General features: G+C 43.7%; 1 protein-coding gene across 1 annotated transcript in view; it reads left to right on the plus strand.

Moving 5' to 3' along the window:
* Positions 1-24,381, plus strand: part of LOC115230553 — a gene marked incomplete at its 3' end in the record, with an annotated part of 53,387 nt that extends 29,006 nt beyond the window's left edge. Inside the window, exons 3-8 of the mRNA XM_029800704.2 lie at positions 9,349-9,541; positions 13,531-13,673; positions 18,618-18,801; positions 20,867-21,014; positions 22,643-22,710; positions 24,166-24,381. Coding sequence (XP_029656564.1) covers positions 9,349-9,541; positions 13,531-13,673; positions 18,618-18,801; positions 20,867-21,014; positions 22,643-22,710; positions 24,166-24,381 — 952 coding nt within the window. The remainder of the gene's footprint in view (positions 1-9,348; positions 9,542-13,530; positions 13,674-18,617; positions 18,802-20,866; positions 21,015-22,642; positions 22,711-24,165) is intronic.
* Between the last annotated feature and the right edge of the window lie 1,014 nt (positions 24,382-25,395).

The following is a 25,395-nucleotide window of genomic DNA, read 5'->3' on the forward strand; positions in this document are numbered from 1 at the left end:
TATATCGAGCCCAATGCGTAACTGGTACTTAATTTATTGACCCTGAAAGGATGAAAGGCAAAGTCGACCTCGGCAGAATTTGAACCCAGAATGTAAAGACAGACGAAATACCTATTTCTTTATTACCCACAAGGGGCTAAACACAGAGGGGACAAACAAGGACAGATAAAGGGATTAAGTCGATTACATCAACCCCAGTGCAAAACTGGTACTTAATTTATCAACCCCGAAAGGATGAAAGGCAAAGTCGACCTCGGCGTTCAAATTCTGCCGAGGTCGACTTCATTTGTATCGTCGTTAACTGAGCAATGATGATGATGATGATAATCTTTTCTACTATAGGCACAAGGCCTGAAATTTGTGGAGAAGGGAATCGTTGATTACATCAACCCTAGTGTTTCATTTTCATCCTTTAACGACTGGCTTCCGTGCCGGCTGCACGTAAAAAGCACCATCCGAATCGTGGCCGAAGCCAGTGCCGCCTCGACTGGCTTCTATGCCGGTGGCACGTAAAATGCGCCAATCCGACAGTGGCCGTTGCCAGCCTCGCCTGGCACCTGTGCGGGTGGCACATAAAAAGCACCCACTACACTCACGGAGTGGTTGGCATTAGGAAGGGCATCCAGCTGTAGAAACGCTGCCAGATAAGACTGGAGCCTGGTGCAGCCTTCTGGCTTCCCAGATCCCCGGTCGAACCGTCCAACCCATGCTAGCACGGAAAACGGACATTAAACAATGATGATGATGATGAACGTCCATTGTCCATGCTGGTATAGGTTGGGCGGTTTGACCAGGGCTGGCAAGCTGGGAAGCACCACCAGACTCCAGTCTGACTTGGCCTGGTTTTTACAGATATTTGGTTTCACTTCATTATTACGACTTGTCCAACTCGATGCCAGGACAAACTAACCAGTCTTCACTCCACTTCTCTACTGACAGTATGGAGTGGTTCGTTATACTTGACTCGACCTAAGCTCATTTAGCACGTAGTCATTACACACACACACACACACACACTTGGAATATATTTTTATATGTATATAGGGCAGTGAGCTGGCAGAATCGTTAGCATGCTTGGTGAAATGTTTGGTGGTATTTCATCAGTCTTTACGTTCTGGAGTGGCTGTGTGGTAAGTAGCTTGCTTACCAACCACATGTTTCTGGGTTCCGTCCCCCTGCGTGGCACCTTGGGCAAGTGTCTTCTACTATAGCCTCGGGTTGACCAAAGCCTTGTGAGTGGATTTGGTAGATGGAAACCGAAAGAAGCCCGTCATATTATATGTATATATATATATATATGTATATATATATATGTATATATAATATGTATATATATGTATGTAATAATGTATGTATATTATGTATATATATATGTATATATATGTATGTATATATATGATGTATAATATGTATGTATATATATGTATGTATATATATGTATATATATATATATGTATATATGTATATGTATATATGTATATGTATATGTATATATGTATATATGTATATATATATATAAGCAGGGGTTATGTGACCCATCCGTTCGTGTCCGCTGTCAGCCTCGTCTGGCACCCGTGCCGGTGATACGTAAAAGCACCATTCGCTCGTGGCCGTTTGCCAGCTCTGCCTGGCCCCGTGTCGGTGGCACGTAAAAGCACCATCCGTTCGTGGCCGTTTGCCAGCCTCGCCTGGCCCCGTGCCGGTGACACGTAAAAGCACCGTCCATTCGAAGCCGTTTGCCAGCTTTGTCTGGCCCCGTGTCGGTGGCACGTAAAAGCACCATCCGTTCGTGGCCGTTTGCCAGCTCTGTCTGGCCCCGTGTCGGTGGCACGTAAAAGCACCATCCGTTCGTGTCCGTTGCCAGCCTCGGCTGGCCCCCGTGCCGGTGACACGTAAAAGCACCGTCCGCTCGTGGCCGTTTGCCAGCTCTGTCTGGCAACCGTGTCGGTGGCATGTAAAAGCACCATCCGTTCGCGTCCGTTGCCAGCCTCGGCTGGCCCCCGTGCCGGTGACACGTAAAGGCACCGTCCGTTCGTGGCCGTTTGCCAGCTCTGTCTGGCCCCCGTGTCGGTGGCACGTAAAAGCACCATCCGTTCGTGTCCGTTGCCAGCATCGCCTGGCCCCATGCCGGTGACACGTAAAAGCACCATCCGTTCGTGGCCGTTCGCCAGCTCTGTCTGGCACCTGTGCAGGTGGCACGTAAAAAACACCCACTACACTCGCGGAGTGGTTGGCGTTAGGAAGGGCATCCAGCCGTAGAAACACTGCCAGATTTGACTGGGCCTGACGAAGCCTTCCAGCTTCACAGACCCCAGTTGACCCGTCCAACCCATGCTAGCATGGAAAGCGGACGCTAAACGATGATGATGATGATATATATATATAGGAGTGGCTGTGTGGTAAGTAGCTTGCTAACCAACCACATGTTTCTGGGTTCAGTCCTCCTGTGTGGCATCTTGGGCAAGTGTCTTCTACTATAGCCCCGGACCGACCAAAGCTTTGTGAGTGGATTTGGTAGGCGGAACCAGAAGGAAGGCCGTCGTATATATATATATATGTATGTATGTATATGTTTGTGTGTTTGTCCTCCCAACATTGCTTGACAACCGATGCTGGTGTGTTTACGTCCCCGTCACTTAGCGGTTCGGCAAGAGAGACCGATAGAATAAGTACTAGGCTTACAAAGAATAAGTCCTGGGGGTCGATTTGCTCGACTAAAGGTAGTGCTCCAGCATGGCTACAGTCAAATGACTGAAACAAGTAAAAGAATATCGTTTGATACTTCTAAAAAAGGAAAAAAAAACGTGTTTACATTTATATATACACACACTCGTGCACACGCACCCATACACGTGAATGGCCAATACACATACACCCACATACAAAGCCTGTAGACTTATACATGATCTGTGTTCATTTTTTTGCCGCATCATCATTGTTCAACTGTGGTCGAGACAATGGAATTTACCATGCTACGCCAGACTTCACGGTCCATCATGGCATTACGGAGGTCCTGTTGCTGGATGCCTGTATCCCTGGAGATTACATCAGGGTAGGAGAGTGTGCGCCCTCTGGTATTGCAAGTAGATGGCTTCCAGAGGAGAAGAGTAGAAATTACCTCTTTTCCAGCTCTACAACAATGTCCAGCAAACTGGACTCTCCTACCTTTCACAAGAGATGACACAGGTGGTAGTTTCCCATATATTTGTACTTTGGTTTGATGACGCTTCCACGAGAGATTTTGAGCTCTCATAAGGAGGCGAGTGTAGGTTCCATCCAACTGCCTCTCAAGCTTCTTTGAGAACATCCAGGTTTCTGAGCCAAAGGAAGAATTGGTTCGACTGTGGCTTTGAAGATTTCAAGTTTGAAGTCTCTACTTAGATTTGATGACCAGATCTTATGCATGTCATTACAGGCTGACCAGGCCATACCCTTTCTAGTTAGAAAATCTTTTCCAGATGATGATATGTATGACCCAAGATATTTGTAATCAGAAACCATATTTAAGGGCGTATTGTTGAGAGTATGGATGATGCAATCACTGTTGGGCAGGCTCTTGTTTATATATTCAGCCTTGGCCTCATTGAGGTAAAGACCTATGCTGCAGCATAGCCGCAGTCTAATGACTGAATCAAGTAAAAGGTAAACGATACGCATATGCGCACGCTTTGTGTGTGTGTGTAGGTGTCGTGTGCATTGAGACACCTGTCCAGCAAAGGTGTTATGGGACAGGTGGGGGAAGTAGCATTAAACGAGAACATTGACTTTTCAAGTGTGCAGGTTTATATTATACATTCTGTGTCACTCACACACACACACACACATTCTGTCACAGTTAGGGATTCCAGCTGTGACCATCCTGTCTTTGATTCAGGCATAGTGTATCTAGGACTACATTATCTAATGTGTCCTTCCTTGTTGTTTAGCCCCAGGTCAGTCCTGATCCAGACAGACCTATGATCAGAGACGTTCCAGCTGTGACCATCCTGTCTTTGATTCAGGCATAGTGTACCTAGGACTACATTATCTAATGTGTCCTTCCTTGTTGTTTAGCCCCAGGTCAGGTTTGATCCAGACAGACCTATGATCAAAGATGTTCCAGCTGTGACCATCCTGTCTTTTATTCAGGCATAGTGTATCTAGGACTACATTATCTAATGTTGTCCTTCCTTGTTGTTTAGCCCCAGGTCAGTCCTGATCCAGTAGACCTATGATCAAAGATGTTCCAGCTGTGACCATCCTGTCTTTTATTCAAGCATAGTGTACCTAGGACTACATTATCTAATGTGTCCTTCCTTGGTATTTAACCCCAGGTCAGGTTTGATCCAGACAGACCTATGATCAAAGATGTTCCAGCTGTGACCGTCCTGTCTTTGATTCAGGCATAGTGTATCTAGGACTACATTATCTAACGTGTCCTTCCTTATTGTTTAGCCCCAGGTTAGTCCTGATCCAGCAGACCTATGATCAAGGATATTCCAGCTGTGACCATCCTGTCTTTTATTCAGGCATAGTGTATCTAGGACTACATTATCTAATGTGTCCTTCCTTATTGTTTAGCCCCAGGTCAGTCCTGATCCAGTAGACCTATGATCAAGGATATTCCAGCTGTGACCATCCTGTCTTTTATTCAGGCATAGTGTATCTAGGACTACATTATCTAATGTGTCCTCCCTTCTTGTTGTTGTTTAGCCCCAGGTCAGGTCTGATCCAGCAGACCTTATGATCAAAGATGTTCCAGCTGTGACCATCCTGTCTTTTATTCAGGCATAGTGTATCTAGGACTACATTATCTAATGTGTCCTCCCTTCTTGTTGTTGTTTAGCCCCAGGTCAGGTCTGATCCAGCAGACCTTATGATCAAAGATGTTCCAGCTGTGACCATCCTGTCTTTTATTCAGGCATAGTGTATCTAGGACTACATTATCTAATGTGTCCTCCCTTCTTGTTGTTGTTTAGCCCCAGGTCAGGTCTGATCCAGCAGACCTTATGATCAAAGATGTTCCAGCTGTGACCATCCTGTCTTTTATTCAGGCATAGTGTATCTAGGACTACATTATCCAATGTGTCCTTTCTATTTTAGACACAACATTGTGTGATTTGAGGAATCTTTCGGCTTTTATTTCCAGTCAAAGACTTTTTGGGTCTTGGAATCCTAGAATTGTTGTTGATGTTGTTGTTTACTTCTCTGTTATGAATTACGTCACACTTTTATCTTCCTTGTCAAAACGTAAACAACACCACTGCTGACCCCACACCACTGCCACCACTACCACTGTTACTCCTACCATGACAACCACTGGCTGCTGTTACTACCATCACTACTATTACTGCTGCTACTACTACTACGACTACCAAGACCATCACCACTACTGTTAGCACCATAACTACTACCACCACCACAACCAACACCACTACTATTACTACTATAACCACTACAACCATCAGTACTATAACCACTACTACCATCAGTACTATAACCACTACTACCACCACTATTAGCATCGCCACTACTACCACCGCAACCAACACTACTACTACTACCACTACTATTACTACTATAACCACTACTACTACTACTACTACTATTACTATTATAACCACTACTACCACCACAACCAACACTACTACTACTATTTCTACTATAACCACAACCAACACTACTACTACTACCACCACTACCACAACCAACACTACTACTACTACCACCACAACCAACACTACTACTACTACCACCACTACCACACCAACACTACTACTACTACCACCACTACCACAACCAACACTACTACTATTACCACCACAACCAACACTACTACTACTACCACCACTACCACAACCAACTCTACTACTACTACTACAATCACTACTACCACCACCAGTACTACAGTACTACAAACACCAGTACAATTAACCGCCACCACCAAAACAACTACTACTGCTGCTGCTACTACTGTTGTTGTTGTGTTGTTGTTTCTGTGAGTGGCTGATGTAATGTGGTGGAATGTTGAGGAATACCACTGCAACCACCACCATCGCTGCCATTGCTGCCAGCCCTTCTCTGTTGTTGACAGTCCACACATGTTATGACGTGTGTGAGGGCGGGAGGTCATGGGTGGAGCCATTTCAGTTTCTGGGTTGTTGATCCGTTGTTAAGTAATCAAGGAGGACGGTGGGGGGGGACGGGAGGGAGGGAGAAGTCACGTGTTGTTGTTGTTGTTGTTGTGTATGTAGGGCAGAAAAGTGACACGCACACAAGAACATGTATATATATATATATATATGAATACACGTGTATATAAATAGGCACACACACACACACGCTTATATGCACACACACACATATACACACACATGTATACGCACACATGTATACGCACACATGTATACACACACATGTATACACACATGTACACACACACACACACACACACACATACATGCATACATGCACACATGCATACACACACACAAACACATATATACAGACATACACACACATATACTCTCACATATACACACACACATAACACATATACACACACACATATACACATACACACATATACACACACATGTATACACACATATATACACATGCATACACACACATATACACACACACACACACACACATATATATATAAAGAACATAAGAGGTTTAGTTCAATTATGATCTGAACGAATAGACCCGCTAGGTAAGAGCTATAGTTGGTCAACCATTACGTCTGGGTCTAGGGATCCACGTTAGGGTCCAGCTATAGCTTGTATATATGTATATATGTATACGCGCAGGAGTGGCTGTGTGGTAAGTAACTTGTTTACCAACCACTTGGTTCCGGGTTCAGTCCCACTGCGTGGCACCTTGGGCAAGTGTCTTCTACTATAGCCTCGGACCGACCAAAGCCTTGGGAGTGGATTTGGTAGATGGAAACTGAAAGAAGCCTGTCGTATATATGTATATGTGTGTGTGTGTGTCTGTGTTTGTCCCCCTAGCATTGCTTGACAACCGATGCTGGTGTGTTTATGTCCCCGTCACTTAGCGTTTCGGCAAAGGAGACCGATAGAATAAGTACTGGGCTTGCAAAAGAATAAGTCCCGGGGTCGATTTGCTCGACTAAAGGCAGTGCCCCAGCATGGCCGCAGTCAAATAACTGAAATATATATATATCAGAGGAAAAACAAAAACCAAGGCAGAACAAGTATCTCCAGTCATTTAGGAAAATTTAATTAGGGTAGACTTGAAGTCCATATTCACCTTACCCTAATTAAATTATCCTAAGTGACTCAAGATACTCATTCTGCTTTGGTTTTGGGTTTTTTCCTAAAATATATATAAAAGTTGCTTGTGTATCACCTAACTGGCTTCCGTGCCGGTGGCACGTAAAAAGCACCATTCAAGCGTGATCATCACCAACGTCACCTTACAGGCATTTGTGCCAGTGACATGTGAAAAAACATTCAAGTGAGGTCATTACCAGTGCCGCTAGACTAGGTCCTGTGCAGGTGGCATGTAAAAAGCACCATTTGAGCATGGCCGTTGACAGTATCTATTTCTCTATTGCCCACAAGGGGCTAAACATAGAGGGGACAGACAAACGGATTAAATCGATTACATCGACCCCAGTGCGCAACTGGTACTTAATTTATCGACCCCGAAAGGATGAAAGGCAAAGTCGACCTCGGCGGAATTTGAACTCAGAACGTAGTGGCAGATGAATTAGGCCGTTGCCAGTACCGCCTGACTGGCCCTCGTGCTGGTGGCATGTAAATTCACCCACTACACTCTCGGAGTGGTTGGCGTTAGGAAGGGCATCCAGCTGTAGAAACACTGCCAGATCAGATTGGAGCCTGGTGCATTAGTAGGGATCTTGACTTTTAAATTCTTTGGGGAAAATGCGGAGTGGGTGGCTGTGTGGTAAGTAGCTTGTTTACCAACCACATGGTTCCGGGTTCAGTCCCACTGCATGGCACCTTGGGCAAGTGTCTTCTACTATAGCCTCAGGCCGACCAAAGCCTTGTGAGTGGATTTGGTAGACGGAAACTGAAAGAAGCCTATCGTATATATTTATATGCGTGTGTGTGTTTGTCTCCCTAGCATTGCTTGACAACCGATGCTGGTGTGTTTATGTCCCCGTTAGTTAGCGGTTCGGCAAAAAAGAGACCGATAGAATAAGTACTGGGCTTACAAAAGAATAAGTCCTGGGGTCGAGTTGCTCGACTAAAGGCGGTGCTCCAGCATGGCCGCAGTCAAATGACTGAAACCAGTAAAAGAGAAAGAGATTATACTCGAGGACTTACGCTAGTCTCTTTCCTTTCACCTCTTTCCCTCTCTCTGGTTTACTACCTATCGTGGGGGCGCAATGGCCCAGTGGTTAGGGCAGCGGACTCGCGGTCGTAGGATCGCGGTTTCGATTCCCAGACCGGGCGTTGTGAGTGTTTATTAAGCGAAAAACACCTAAAAGCTCCACGAGGCTCCAGCAGGGGATGGTGGTGATCCCTGCTGTACTCTTTCACCACAACTTTCTCTCACTCTTACTTCCTGTTTCTGTTGTACCTGTATTTGAAAGGGCCGGCCTTGTCACTCTCTGTGTCACGCTGAATATCCCCGAGAACTACGTTAAGGGTGCACGTGTCTGTGGAGTGCTCAGCCACTTACACGTTAATTTCACGAGCAGGCTGTTCCGTTGATTCGGATCAACCGGAACCCTCGTCGTCGTAACCGACGGAGTCCTTCCATTTCAAAGGGCCGGCCTTGTCACTCTCTGTTTCACGCTGAATATCCCCGAGAACTACGTTAAGGGTACACGTGTCTGTGGAGTGCTCAACCACTTACACGTTAATTTCACGAGCAGGCTGTTCCGTTGATTCGGATCAACCGGAACCCTCGTCATCGTAACCGACGGAGTGCTTCCATTTCAAAGGGCCGGCCTTGTCACTCTCTTGTCACGCTGAATATCCCCGAGAACTACGTTAAGGGTGCACGTGTCTGTGGAGTGCTCACCCACTTACACGTTATTTCACGAGCAGGCTGTTCCGTTGATTCGGATCAACCGGAACCCTCGTCATCGTAACCGACGGAGTGCTTCCATTTCAAAGGGCCGGCCTTGTCACTCTCTGTGTCACGCTGAATATCCCCGAGAACTACGTTAAGGGTGCACGTGTCTGTGGAGTGCTCAGCCACTTACACGTTAATTTCACGAGCAGGCTGTTCCGTTGATTCGGATCAACCGGAACCCTCGTCGTCGTAACCGACAGAGTGCTTCCATTACTACCTATCTCTCTCCCCCACTCTCTGACCTAGCCCCACTCTCTGACTTATCCTCTCTTTCTCTCTCTATTTCCGCAGCCACAATGTGAAGACACTGTACAAAACGCCTCATCTAATAAGATCTATGAGTTCTATTTCCCCTCGGACTTATGTGGGCGACTAATCGGCCGGCAGGGAAAGACCATTTCACAGATAAAGGAGCGGTCGGGTGCATATGTCACCTTACAACCGAGTCCTTACACGCCCAACCATCAGATTTGTTCTATAGACGGTAAGATTCCTTCTTTTTTTTTTTCATCTTTTACATATTTATTTACATTTGTCATTGTTCCAGCCGTGACCATCCTGTCTTTTATTCAGGCATAGTGTACCTAGGACTACATTATTTAATGTATCCTTCCGTGTTGTTGTTGTTTAGCCCCAGGTCAGTCCTGATCCAGTAGACCTATGATCAAAGATGCTCCAGCTGTGACCATCCTGTCTTTTATTCAGGCATAGTGTATCTAGGACTACATTATCTAATGTGTCCTTCCTTGCTTAGCCCCAGGTCAGTCCTGATCCAGGCAGACCTATGATCAAAGATGCTCCAGCTGTGACCATCCTGTCTTTTATTCAGGCATAGTGTATCTAGGACTACATTATCTAATGTGTCCTTCCTTGCTTAGCCCTAGGTCAGTCCTGATCCAGGTAGACCTATGATCAAAGATGTTCCAGCTGTGACCATCCCGTCTTTTATTCAGGCAAAGTGTATCTAGGACTACATTATCTAATGTGTCCTTCCTTGCTTAGCCCTAGGTCAGTCCTGATCCAGGCAGACCTATGATCAAAGATGTTCAGCTGTGACCATCCCGTCTTTTATTCAGGCAAAGTGTATCTAGGACTACATTATCTAATGTGTCCTTCCTTGCTTAGCCCTAGGTCAGTCCTGATCCAGGCAGACCTATGATCAAAGATGTTCCAGCTGTGACCATCCCGTCTTTTATTCAGGCATAGTGTATCTAGGACTACATTATCTAATGTGTCCTTCCTTGCTTAGCCCTAGGTCAGTCCTGATCCAGGCAGACCTATGATCAAAGATGTTCCAGCTGTGACCATCCCGTCTTTTATTCAGGCAAAGTGTATCTAGGACTACATTATCTAATGTGTCCTTCCTTGCTTAGCCCTAGGTCAGTCCTGATCCAGGCAGACCTATGATCAAAGATGTTCCAGCTGTGACCATCCCGTCTTTTATTCAGGCAAAGTGTATCTAGGACTACATTATCTAATGTGTCCTTCCTTGCTTAGCCCTAGGTCAGTCCTGATCCAGGCAGACCTATGATCAAAGATGTTCCAGCTGTGACCATCCCGTCTTTTATTCAGGCATAGTGTATCTAGGACTACATTATCTAATGTGTCCTTCCTTGCTTAGCCCTAGGTCAGTCCTGATCCAGGCAGACCTATGATCAAAGATGTTCCAGCTGTGACCATCCCGTCTTTTATTCAGGCAAAGTGTATCTAGGACTACATTATCTAATGTGTCCTTCCTTGCTTAGCCCTAGGTCAGTCCTGATCCAGGCAGACCTATGATCAAAGATGTTCCAGCTGTGACCATCCCGTCTTTTATTCAGGCATAGTGTATCTAGGACTACATTATCTAATGTGTCCTTCCTTGCTTAGCCCTAGGTCAGTCCTGATCCAGGCAGACCTATGATCAAAGATGTTCCAGCTGTGACCATCCCGTCTTTTATTCAGGCAAGTGTATCTAGGACTACATTATCTAATGTGTCCTTCCTTGCTTAGCCCTAGGTCAGTCCTGATCCAGGCAGACCTATGATCAAAGATGTTCCAGCTGTGACCATCCCGTCTTTTATTCAGGCATAGTGTATCTAGGACTACATTATCTAATGTGTCCTTCCTTGCTTAGCCCTAGGTCAGTCCTGATCCAGGCAGACCTATGATCAAAGATGTTCCAGCTGTGAACATCCTGTCTTTTATTCAGGCATAGTGTATCTAGGACTACATTATCTAATGTGTCCTTCCTTGCTTAGCCCCAGGTCAGTCCTGATCCAGGCAGACCTATGATCAAAGATGTTCCAGCTGTGACCATCCTGTCTTTTATTCAGGCATAGTGTATCTAGGACTACATTATCTAATGTGTCCTTCCTTGCTTAGCCCTAGGTCAGTCCTGATCCAGGCAGACCTATGATCAAAGATGTTCCAGCTGTGACCATCTTGTCTTTTATTCAGGCATAGTGTATCTAGGACTACATTATCTAATGTGTCCTTCCTTGCTTAGCCCTAGGTCAGTCCTGATCCAGGCAGACCTATGATCAAAGATGTTCCAGCTGTGACCATCCTGTCTTTTATTCAGGCATAGTGTATCTAGGACTACATTATCTAATGTGTCCTTCCTTGCTTAGCCCTAGGTCAGTCCTGATCCAGGCAGACCTATGATCAAAGATGTTCCAGCTGTGACCATCCTGTCTTTTATTCAGGCATAGTGTATCTAGGACTACATTATCTAATGTGTCCTTCCTTGCTTAGCCCTAGGTCAGTCCTGATCCAGGCAGACCTATGATCAAAGATGTTCCAGCTGTGACCATCCTGTCTTTTATTCAGGCATAGTGTATCTAGGACTACATTATCTAATGTGTCCTTCCTTGTTATTTAGCCCCAGGTCAATCCCGATCCAGTAGACCTATGATCCAAGATGTTCCAGCTGTGACCATCCTGTCTTTTATTCAGGCATAGTGTATCTAGGACTACATTATCTAATGTGTCCTTCCTTGCTTAGCCCTAGGTCAGTCCTGATCCAGGCAGACCTATGATCAAAGATGTTCCAGCTGTGACCATCCCGTCTTTTATTCAGGCATAGTGTATGTAGGACTACACTGGATTTCTGTCGGTAGTCTCCTTTAACTTTTGGTCATAGTTATATGTATCAGACAGGAGGGTCATGGTTGTAGCCACCTTTGATCATAGTACTACTAGATCATAATTGATCTCAGACTAAACTACTACTACAGTTGTTATATCATGGGTTTTGTGTACAATTAATTGTTACTGTTCTCTTTAATCCCTCCACATCTCTCCTCATCTCTCTTTTCATCTCTATCTCATCTCTGTTTCTCTCTCTATCTTTTTCTCTGTCTCACCCTCCTTATCTCTCCTTACTCTTCATCTTTCTCCTCCGCTTGCTTTCTCCCTCCCCTCGTCTCTTCATCTCTCCCTTCATCCATTTGCATCTCGCTACATCTATCTCTGCTTCTCTCTCTCTCTCTCTTTCTCTGTCTCACCCTCTTTCTCTCTCCTTATTCTTCGTCTCTCTCTCCTCCTCTCCCTTTCTCCCTCCTCTCGTCTCTTCATCTTTTCTCTCTCTTCATCTCTCCCTTCATCCATTTGCATCTCTCTACATCTGTCCTGCTTCTCTCTCTCTCGCTCTCTCTTTCTCTCTCTCTCTCTCTCTCTCTCTTCCCGCTCTCTTTCTCTCTGTCTCACCCTCTTTCACTCTCCTTACTTTTCATCTCTCCCCTCCTCTCGCTTTCTCCCTCCCCTCGTCTTTTCATCTTTCTCTCTCTCTCTCTCTCTCTCTCTCTCTCTTCATCTCTCCCTTCATCCATCTGCATCTCTCTGCTTCTCTCTCTACCTTTCTCTCTCTCTTCCTTTCTCTCTCTTCCCGCTCTCTTTTTCTCTGTCTCACCTTCTTTCACTCTCCTTACTCTTCATCTCTCTCCTCCGCTTGCTTTCTCCCTCCCCTCGTCTCTTCATCTTTTCTCTCTTTTCATCTCACCCTTCATCCATTTGCATCTCTCTACATCTGTCTCTGCTTCTCTGTCTCACCCTCTTTATCTCTCCTTACTCTTCATCTCTCCCCTCCTCTCGCTTTCTCCTTCACCTCATCTTTTCATCTTCTCTCTCCATCTCTCCCTTCATCCATCTGCATCTCTACATCTCTGTCTCTGCTTCTCTCTCTACCTTTCTCTCTCTCTCTTCCTCTTTCTCTTTCTCTCTCTTCCCGCTCTCTTTCTCTCTGTCTCACCTTTTTTCACTCTCCTCACTCTTCACCTCTCTCCTCTCATTTTCTCGCCCCCTCATCTCTTCATCTTTCTCTCTCTCTCTCCATCTCTTCCTCCTTCTCTCTCTTCATCTTTCTCTCTCTCTCTCTCTTCCTCCCTCTCTCTCTTCCTCCGTCTCTCTCTTCTTCCTTCTCTATCTTCCTCTCTCTCTTTCTCACTCTCTCTCTTCCCCTCTCTCTCTCACCCTTCTCCTTTCTCTCTCCAGGTTCTGAAGAACAAATCCAAGAAGCATTAAAATGTATCACAGAGAAATTTCCTCCTTCTGTCTACGGCAACGTTGATCTCACCCCAATCCGAGGCACCTCACAGATGGCCAGTAACCCGGTCGTTATGCCCGACCTCATACAGGTACGTCACCGTTTAATGGCAAATAAAGCATTTCAAACTTTGTATACAGTGCATGTGCAGGGGACAGGGTTACAACCAATCTCACAGCCTTCTGCCTATAGCAGAAAGGATTATTATTATTATTATTATTATTATTGAGTGGCTGTGTGGTAAGTAGCTTGCTAACCAACCACATGGTTCCGGGTTCAGTCCCACTGCGTGGCATCTTGGGCAAGTGTCTTCTGCTATAGCCCCGGGCCAACCAAAGCCTTGTGAGTGGATTTGGTAGACGGAAACTGAAAGAAGCCTGTCGTATATATGTATATATATATATATATGTATGTGTGTGTGTTTGTGTGTGTGTTTGTGTGAGTGTGTGTGTCCCCTTAGCATTGCTTGACAACCGATGCTGGTGTGTTTACGTCCCTGTCACTTAGCGGTTCGGCAAAAGAGACTGATAGAATAAGTACTGGGCTTACAAAAGAATAAGTCCCGGGGTCGATTTGCTCGACTAAAGGCGTTGCTCCAGCATGGCCGCAGTCAAATGACTGAAACAAGTAAAAGAGTATTAATATTATTGTTGTTGTTATTATTATTAATATTATTGTTATTATTATTATTATTATAAACTTTTGCTTTACATTTGCACAAGCTGGCTCCAAGTGTCACCCAGAGACCTCAAGAGACAACAAGTTGGAAGTTCATGTTGATGTTATGCCTAGGGTGCCATATATTTGGTTTTGTACTTAGTGTTGTTCTAGAGAATGTTTAAGAAACCATACGAAAATTATGTTTGTTTTAAAACTTGAGATTACATAGAAAGTATTTTATGTAGGATATGGGCAGTTCCCACGAGCACATCATCATCGTTTAGCATGGGTTGGACGGTTCGACCGGGGATCTGGGAAGCCAGAAGGCTGCACCAGGCTCCAGTCTGATCTGGCAATGTTTCTACAGCTGAATGCCCTTCCTAACGCCAACCACTCCGTGAGTATAGTTGGTGCTTTTTATGTGCCACCGGCACTGGGACCAGGGGAGTCTGGCAGCGGCCACGATCGGATTGGTGCTTTTTATGTGCCACCTGCACGGAAGCCAGTCAAGGCGATGCCAGTCAAGGCGATGCTGGCATCGGCCACGATTCTGATAGCGCTTTTTACATACCACCAGTCCAGGGGTCCTGGCAACTGCCAGGTGCCAGTCATAGGATTGGTTCAATTTCGATTCCGATTTCACTTGCGCCAACAGAAATGTGAGTGGATTTGGTAGACGGGTGCCTGTTGTCGGATGAGGTTCGATTTCGGCTTCATTATTATTATTATTCCTTCTTTCTTCAAATTTTCTTCCATTTCTCACCGAGTGTTTTCTGTACACCTAGGGCAGAGAAGCTCATTGTATGCATTATTATTATTATATTATTATTATTGAGTGGCTGTGTGGTAAGTAGCTTGCTAACCAACCACATGGTTCCGGGTTCAGTCCCACTGCGTGGCATCTTGGGCAAGTGTCTTCTGCTATAGCCCCGGGCCAACCAAAGCCTTGTGAGTGGATTTGGTAGACGGAAACTGAAAGAAGCCTGTCGTATATATGTATATATATATATATGTATGTGTGTGTGTTTTTGTGTGTGTTTGTGTGAGTGTGTGTGTCCCCTTAGCATTGCTTGACAACCGATGCTGGTGTGTTTACGTCCCTGTCACTTAGCGGTTCGGCAAAAGAGACTGATAGAATAAGTACTGGGCTTACAAAAGAATAAGTCCCGGGGTCGATTTGCTCGACTAAAGGCGTTGCTCCAGCATGGCCGCAGTCAAATGACTGAAACAAGTAAAAGAGTATTAATATTATTGTTGTTGTTATTATTATTAATATTATTGTTATTATTATTATTATTATAAACTTTTGCTTTACATTTGCACAAGCTGGCTCCAAGTGTCACCCAGAGACCTCAAGAGACAACAAGTTGGAAGTTCATGTTGATGTTATGCCTAGGGTGCCATATATTTGGTTTTGTACTTAGTGTTGTTCTAGAGAATGTTTAAGAAACCATACGAAAATTATGTTTGTTTTAAAACTTGAGATTACATAGAAAGTATTTTATGTAGGATATGGGCAGTTCCCACGAGCACATCATCATCGTTTAGCATGGGTTGGACGGTTCGACCGGGGATCTGGGAAGCCAGAAGGCTGCACCAGGCTCCAGTCTGATCTGGCAATGTTTCTACAGCTGAATGCCCTTCCTAACGCCAACCACTCCGTGAGTATAGTTGGTGCTTTTTATGTGCCACCGGCACTGGGACCAGGGGAGTCTGGCAGCGGCCACGATCGGATTGGTGCTTTTTATGTGCCACCTGCACGGAAGCCAGTCAAGGCGATGCCAGTCAAGGCGATGCTGGCATCGGCCACGATTCTGATAGCGCTTTTTACATACCACCAGTCCAGGGGTCCTGGCAACTGCAGGTGCCAGTCATAGGATTGGTTCAATTTCGATTCCGATTTCACTTGCGCCAACAGAAATGTGAGTGGATTTGGTAGACGGGTGCCTGTTGTCGGATGAGGTTCGATTTCGGCTTCATTATTATTATTATTCCTTCTTTCTTCAAATTTTCTTCCATTTCTCACCGAGTGTTTTCTGTACACCTAGGGCAGAGAAGCTCATTGTATGCATTATTATTATTATTATTATTATTATTGAGTGAGAGAGCAGTTCATGCCATCAAAGTGACACTGGGGTAAAATATACGAAGCCCAATATACCCATCATGACTACCTGTCTGATAAGGGCACACTAGGCACATGCATCGCAACCATATGTGCGCAACATGGTGATCTCACATCAAGATAAACAGCGCATGACCTTGCAGGCTGCAGTCAAATGACTGAAACAAGTAAAAGAGAGTAAAGAGTATGATATTTGTCTTGACCCTTTCGTTACCGTATTTATTTTGAGATGCTCTCTGTTTCTTTCAATTAATTTTAAATATAACAAAGAATTTAGTAAAATAACTTGGTTATTGTTAAGCTAGTGTTAGGAACATAAATTGTGACTAAGGTTTGGTGGAAGATTTTAATTCAAAACTTATGAAAACAAGACATTTGTACTACAGAGCCAGAAGTGGTTTCAGCCAGGTTGGTATCAAAAGGGTTAAGAATTGTTTCTCTATTATATATTTTAAACTCTTGGCTTTATGATGCTATTTTCTGGATTAAAAGTGATCTAAGTTAAAATCCTCCTTGAAAATTTCGTGTTAATCTATGTTCCAAACACTAGATTAATTAATGACAAAGTTATTTTAGTAAATTTTTTCATTAATTTTCAAAATTAATTGAAACGAAGTCTGTATTTCAATGGAAATATGGCAAGAACAGGGTTAAGAGAAAAACGTTTTATCAGAAAAGAGTTTATCCGTAATCGTTCCAACTGTTCTTGGGGTAAATAGTTTAACTCTTAAAATTGTTTAAATTCTGCATTGAACATTGGAACTCCATTTATGCCACGATTTTACAAGTCACAGATGTCGTTCGAGATTATTACCCAAATGGGATTCCATAAGAAATCAGGGGAAGTAACTCAATTTTTTTTTTCATCTTGACTTTCTGCGATTGGAAAAAACAACATTTTTAAAATCATATATCGTTCACTATATATATATATATAATATATATATATATATATATATATATATATATATATAGAACGGGAAGCTTTATGAAAATAAACAAAAGACGAAGGCAGGTGGAGTACAAACAAACAATTGTATTAGTATGGCGCTCAGGAATATAAATAAAACAAGTGTTTTACGTTTCGAGCCTACGCTCTTCGACAGAAAGATACACAGAAAAGAAACACGGAGAGAAACAAGGAGAGAAAAAAATGCGTGCAGAAGCTAGCGAATCAACATATTATATATATATATATATGATATAAAATCCGTTCTGTATGTGTGTCTTCTAGGACGTAAACACACCAGCATCGGTTGTCAAGCAATGTTGGGGTGACACACACACACATACATATAAGTATACACATATATAAATACATATATACGACGGGCTTCTTTCAGTTTCCATCTACCAAATCCACTCACAAGGCTTTGGTTGGCCCGAGACTATAGTAGAAGACACTTGCCCAAGGTGCCACGCAGTGGGACTGAACCCGGAACCACGTGGTTGGTAAACAAGCTACTTACCACACAGCCACTCCTGCGCCTATATATATATATATATAATATAAAATCCGTTCTGTCTGTCTGTGTGTGTGTCTTCTAGGAGGTAAACACACCAGCATCGGTTGTCAAGCCATGTTGGGGTGACACACACACACACACATACATACCTGCATATAAGTATACATATATATATATAAGGCGGTGAGCTGGCAGAAACGTTAGCACGGTGGGTGAAATGCGTAGCCATATTTCGTCTGCGTTACGTTCTGGGTTCAAATTCCGCCGAGGTCGACTTTGCCTTTCATCCTTTCGGGGGTCGATAAATTAAGTACCAGTTACGCACTGGGGTCGATATCATTGACTTAACCCGTTTGTCTCTCCTTGTTTGTCCCCTCTGTGTTTAGCCCCTTGTGGGTAATAAAGAAATATATATATATACATATATACGATGGGCTTCTTTCAGTTTCCGTCTACCAAATCCACTCTCGAGGCTTTGGTCGGTCCGAGGCTATGGTAGACGACACTTGCCCAAGGTGCCACGCAGTGGGACTGAACCCGGAACCACGTGGTTGGTAAGCAAGCTACTTACCACACAGCCACTCCTACGCCAATATTTACATATCTACACTACAAAGTCTTGTCCCTGGATGTATACTTGGTCCCAGACTTGATTAGAACTAGTCCATCTTTACAGTGTGTATACAAACACAATATTTATATATCGACCCTACATGCCCCATTCCTGAATATATATCCATGGTCCCAGGCAGGGTTTGAACTCCTCATTTTCTCTTCATTTCAGTTAAGTCTCCCACAGGAAGGGGTCTCAGTAAACGTCTTAGTGGCCAGTATCATCGATGTTGGTCACCTCTTTCTCCAGCTGCCGACTCATCCAACCTACGTTGCGCTCAACCGACTCAACAAGTTTATGAACCGCTGCTATTCCCAGCCAGATATGGTGCCACATTTGCCTCGACCTTTGGCAGGTAAGTCTCTCTCTTTCTCTCTCTCTCTCTCTCTTTCTTTGTACGTCTTTAAACGAAACAGGTGTTAAGGTGTTTGTGTTTATTTTTTTAGTTTTATTTCAGTCAGTTGACTGTAAGTGAATTTAGTAGACGGAAACTGAAAGAAACCCATCATATATATATATATATATATATGTACGCGCAGGAGTGGCTGTGTGGTAAGTAGTTTGCTAACCAACCACATGGTTCCAGGTTCAGTCCCACTGCGTGGCATCTTGGGCAAGTGTCTTCTACTATAGCCCCAGGCCGACCAATGCCTTGTGAGTGGATTTGGTAGACGGGAACTGAAAGAAGCCCATCGTACATATGTGTATATATGTGTTTGTGTGTCTGTTTGTCCCCCGAACATCGCTTGACAACCAATGCTGGTGTGTTTACGTCCCCGTAACTTAGCGGTTCGGCAAAAGAGACCGATAGAATAAGTACTAAGCTTACTAAGAATAAGTCCTGGGGTCGATTTGCTCGACTGAAGTCGGTGCTCCAGCATGGCCGCAGTCAAATGACTGAAACAATTAAAAGTAAAATAGTAATATTCCGAAATTTGTGGCTTTGACGTGCTTGACAGAAGTTATCTCCCTTGTGTCGCTATTTTCTTTTATTCCAAAGATTCAGAGAAATTTGAATTTGTGTTTCAAAAAAAATATCCTTTTAAATTACTGTCACATGATTTGAACACATACATTCGCGTGCGCGCAGATGCAGGTGCAGGCGTGGCTCTGTGGTAAGAAACTTGATTCCCAACCACATGGTTCCAGGTTCAGTCCTACTGCATGGCACCATGGGGAAGTGCCTTTTGCTATAGCTTTGGGCTGACCAAAGCTTTGATTCAATTTCGTAGACGGAAACACACCAGCATCGGTTGTCAAGCGATGTTGGGGGGTGGGGAAACACAGACACACAAACATATACACATACATATACATATACATATATATATATATATATATATATATACACACACATACGTATATACGACGGGCTTCTTTCAGTTTCCGTCTACCAAATCCACTCACAAGGCTTTGGTCGGCCTGAGGCTATAGTAGAAGACACTTGCCCAAGGTGCCACGCAGTGGGACTGAACTCGGAACCATGTGGTTGGGAAGCAAGCTACTTACCACACACCCACTCCTACACTTATATGTAGGAAAAAACACAATTATTTTTTTATATATTTCTACCCAGCTGGTATAAAATAAGTTTTACTATACATATATATATATATACATTCAAAATGTGACTGCATGTGTACTGTTGTGATGTTTTCTCTTTGTGTTTTCATGTTTGGATCAAGTATATATATATATATTTTTATATATTTTTATGTATTTTTATATAATTTTTATGACGAAAAATGCGAGCGATGTATAAGTACGCAGGCAAAGCAGAGTTATAACAGAGTAATTTCCCTTCTTTTTTAACGGTATTTTTTCATAACGTTTTCAAATAGCCAGATAACCGAAGAGATGGTGTTGTGGATTCCCACTTCGGCATCTGAAACTCAGAGTTTTATCTTGACTACCGAGTAATGTAACATATTGTATAGATAAATTTCCTCTATTTACATAATATTGAGGTCTCTTTCTTTCTTTTGTTATCTTACCGTTTTATCAATATATATATATATATATGCATGTATATATACATGTAGATGTCGGTACGTACATGTATGTTTGTATGTATGCATATATTTTATTTATTACACTATATATATATATGTGCCGGTGGCATGTAAAAAGCACCCTCTGAGCGTGGCCGTTCGCCAGCCTCGTCTGGCACCTGTGTCGGTGGCACGTAAAAAGCACCCACTACACTCACGGAGTGGTTGGCTTTAGGAAGGGCATCCAGCTATAGAAACACCGCCAGATATGACTGGCCTGGTGCAGCCTTCGGGTTTCCCAGATCCCAGTAAAACCATTCAACCCATGCTAGCATGGAAAGTGGACGTTAAACAATGATGATGATGATATGTATTTATATGTATGTATGTATGTTTGTTTATTTATTCTGTTCCTTTTTTTCCCCCTAGCTGGTGTTATCTGTGCAGCCCCTATGATGGACAGTTGGTACCGAGCTGTCATCGTGGCTGTGTCTGAAGACTCCGATGAATGTGAGATAAAGTTTGTCGACTACGGCGGTTACAGTCAAGTGTTGTGGAATGATCTACGACAAATCAGGTTAGTAGTACTAGTAGTCCTTTAGCCCTAGGTCAGTGTTGATCCAGCAGACCTATGATCATAGCTGTTTCTGTTTCATTGTGACCATCCTGTCTGACTTTTAAAACTATAATATAGGATTATTTTAGCCTGATTATATGCTTCCTTCTTTTTCAAGGACAGACAGTAGGGGGTGATTTAAGGGCAATTTGGTTGCTGTTTCTGTTGGGTCTAGCTTCCGTGTGGAGGACTCCCTCATTGGCTCATATATACATAAAACAAACGGGAGTGATTTGAGGGTGTTAATTGCTATTTTCAGCAGGTCCAGCTACCATGTGGAGGTATCCCTCGTTGACTCATACATATATACATACATACATACATAAGAGTGTGGAGGCGCAATGGCCCAGTGGTTAGGGCAGGGACTCGCGGTCATAGGATCGCGGCTTCAATTCCCAGACCGGGCGTTGTGAGTGTTTATTGAGCGAAAACACCTAAAAGCTCCACGAGGCTCCGGCAGGGGATGGTGGTGATCCCTGCTGTACTCTTTCACCACAACTTTCTCTCACTCTTTCTTCCTGTTTCTGTTGTACCTGTATTTCAAAGGGGCCGGCCTTGTCACTCTCTGTGTCACGCTGAATATCCCCGAGAACTACGTTAAGGGTACACGTGTCTGTGGAGTGCTCAGCCACTTACACGTTAATTTCACGAGCAGGCTGTTCCGTTGATTCGGATCAACCGGAACCCTCGTCGTCGTAACCAACTGAGTGCTTCCATATCTACATAAGACAGAAGGATGTGATTTGAGGGAAATTTAGCTGCTATTTCTAAGTCTAACTACCATGTAGATGTCTCCTTCATTGGCTCATACTTACATAGAACAGAAGGGTGTGATTTAAGGGAAATTTAGCTGCTATTTCTAACAGGTATAGCTGCCATGTAGAAGTCTCCTTCATTGACTCACATGTACATATATACATAGATAAGGCAATGAGGTGTGATTTGAGGGAGATTTGGTTGCTATTTCTACCAGATCTAGCTGCCATGTTGAAGTCTCCCTCGTCGACTCATACATACTTATATACATAGGTAAGGAAGGCGGCAAATTGGCGGAACGGTTAGCACGCCGGGCGAAATGCTTAGCGGTATTTCGTCTGCCGTTACGTTCTGAGTTCAAATTCTGCCGAGGTTGATTTTGCCTTTCATCCTTTTGGGGTTGATAAATTAAGTACCAGTTATGCACTGGGGTCGATAGAATCGACTTCATCCGTTTGTCTGTCCTTGTTTGTCCCCTCTGTGTTTAGCCCCTTGTGGGTAGTAAAGAAATAGGTATTTCGTCTGCTGTTACGTTCTGAGTTCAAATTCCGCCGAGGTCGACTTTGCCTTTCATCCTTTCTGGGGTCGATTAAATAAGTACCAGTTACACACTGGGGTCGATGTAATCGCCTTAATCCGTTTGTCTGTCCTTGTTTGTCCCCTCTGTGTTTAGCCCCTTGTGGTTAGTAAAAAAAATATATATACATAGGTAATACTGAAAGGTGTGATTTGAGTGAGATTTAGCTGCTATTTCTATGAAGTCTAATAACTACTATGAAGATGTCTCCCTAATTAGTTCCATGTTTACTATTTCTTTCTGCTTCTGTTTTCAGGAGTGATTTCATGACTTTACCGTTCCAAGCTGTAGAAGTCTACCTTGCCAACATAACACCTTTACCAGGTGAGTTTGCATGTGTCCGTGTGTCCGTTACTCTCTAACTCACATTCCTTTCTTTCTCAACCGGAGTATTCATATCCCTGTGGAGGCGCAATGGCCCAGTGGTTAGGACAGCGGACTCGCGGTCATAGGATCGCGGTTTCGATTCCCAGACCGGGCGTTGTGAGTGTTTATTGAGCGAAAACACCTAAAAGCTCCACGAGGCTCCGGCAGGGGATGGTGGTGATCCCTGCTGTACTCTTTCACCACAACTTTCTCTCACTCTTACTTCCTGTTTCTGTTGTGCCTGTATTTCAAGGGGCCGGCCTTGTCACTCTCTGTGTCACGCTGAATATCCCCGAGAACTACGTTAAGGGTACACGTGTCTGTGGAGTGCTCAGCCACTTACACGTTAATTTCACGAGCAGGCTGTTCCGTTGATTCGGATCAACCGGAACCCTCGTCGTCATAACCGACGGAGTGCTTCCATCCATTCATATCCCTACTCTACAGCAGGACATATTCGCCTGTCCCTCTAGACCTTTATTCTCTTGTCCACCCCTTCCAAACCGAGCGGGGTACTGTCTTGCAGGGTACTCTGTGACCTTGTCAGTGTTGGTACCCACGTAAAAAGCACTGCTGCTTGTATCACATAAAAGGCACCCCACCCTATACTCTGTAAAATGGTTAGCATCATGATGAGCATCAAGCTCTTGAAACTGTGCCAAAATAAGAAATGGACTGTGGCCATGCTGGGGCACCACCTTGAAGACCTTTTGTCAAATAAAATTGATGGCAGAACTGCTTTTATGTTTTTTTAAAGCCTGGTACTTATTCTCTGGATCTCTTTTTTGCTGAACTGTGAAGTTATGGGAATGTAAACAAACCAACACCGTCCGCCAAGTGATGGTGGTGGCCAACACATACACGTATATATATTTATACATACACACACATGCACACATGTAACAGTGTGTCTGTGTTTGCCCCCCCCCCCCCCAACATCGCTTGACAACCGATGCTGGTGCGTTTACGTCCCCGTTACTCAGCAGTTCGGCAAAAGAGATCGATAGAATAAGTACTGGGCTTACAAAACAATAAGTCCCGGGGTCGATTTGCTCGACTAAAAGGCGGTGCTCCAGCATGGCCGCAGTCAAATGACTGAAACAAATAAAAGAATATATGTTCCTGTTACTCTCTTTCTCTCTCTCTTCCCTCTCTCTCTCTCTCTCTCTCTCTCTCTCTTTCTTTCTCTCTCTCTCTTTCTTTCTCTCTCTCTCCCTCTTTTTCTCTCTTTCCCTCTCTTTCTTTCCGTCTCTCTCTCTTCTCTCTCTTTCTCTCTTTCTTTCTCTCTCTCTTTTCTCTCTCTCTCTCTTTTCTCTCTCTCTCTCTTTCTCTCTCTCTCTCTCTTTCCCTCTCTCTCTCCCTCTCTCTCTCCCTACTCTCACTGACCCCTGTTTTCATTCCCTTCTATTCCAGATGAGCCCTATTTCAGTGACAGCGCTGTGGAGACCCTGCAACAACTCACGGAGTCTGGCATATTGCAGGCCCAGGTTGTGAGCCGGGCAGAAGATGGAACTCCTTATGTACATATTTACCAAATCAATGGAAACAAGGTAATGATGATTGCCACCACTTCACATTTCCTTCTGTCTTGCACAATTTTCATCTCTTTACCTTTACCTTTATCTCTTTGTCTGTTTCTCTCTTAGTCTCTATCTCACTCTCTCTCGTGTGTGTATATATGTATATATATCATCATCATTGTTTAAGGTCCGCTTTCCATGCTAGCATGGGTTGGACGGTTTGACTGAGGACTGGCAAACCAGATGGCTGAACCAGGCTCCAGTCCTGATTTGGTAGAGTTTCTACAGTTGGATGCCCTTCCTAACGCCAACCACTCCGAGAGTGTAGTGGGTGCTTTTATGTGCCAGTCAGGCAGTACTGGCAATGGCCACGCTCAAATGGTCTTTTTTATGTGCCACCTGCACAGGAGCCGGTCCAGTGGCACTGGCAACGACCTCATCTGAATGTTTTTTCAGAATAAGTTCTGTAGTTGATTTGTTTAACTAAAGGGAGTACGGTCAAAGTGAAATGATTGAAACAAGTAAAAGAAAATATACATATATATATATATATATATATAACCCAAAAATAAGCAACAAGAATGGATCCGGTAATTTAGTACAATTGTTTCATACTATAAACATTTTATTAAAAGCTGCAAATATTACAGCAAATATAATATGTCGAGTAATCTTCAGGTAATTTCATATAGGTTTTCCAATAATGTAAAGTTCCCAGATCAATTAGTAACATCTTAGAGAGTGTAAATATACCGATAAAGTTGTAGATGTGAGTTTCAGGAACTTGAAGCAAGATGCCAAGCAAATCAAAATTGAGATCATATATGCTTTCCAACAATGTAAAGTTCTCAAATTAATTATATATATAATATGTATATATATATATATATATATATATATATATACATATATATATATAATATGTGACTTATTTGGTAGCCATGATAAAACTCCGAGTTTTGAATATTGGCACAGAAATCCACAGCGCCAGTTATCTGACAGATAAATTCCTCTATTTACTTAATATCGAAGTCTCTTTCATTCTTTGGTTGTCTTACCATTTCTATCAAAAATATATATATATAGTATACTAGCCATCTCAATATGGCTAACCACTAGGGGT

This window comes from Octopus sinensis, unplaced genomic scaffold (genome assembly GCF_006345805.1).
Source record: "Octopus sinensis unplaced genomic scaffold, ASM634580v1 Contig15763, whole genome shotgun sequence".
Lineage (NCBI taxonomy): Eukaryota > Metazoa > Mollusca > Cephalopoda > Octopoda > Octopodidae > Octopus > Octopus sinensis.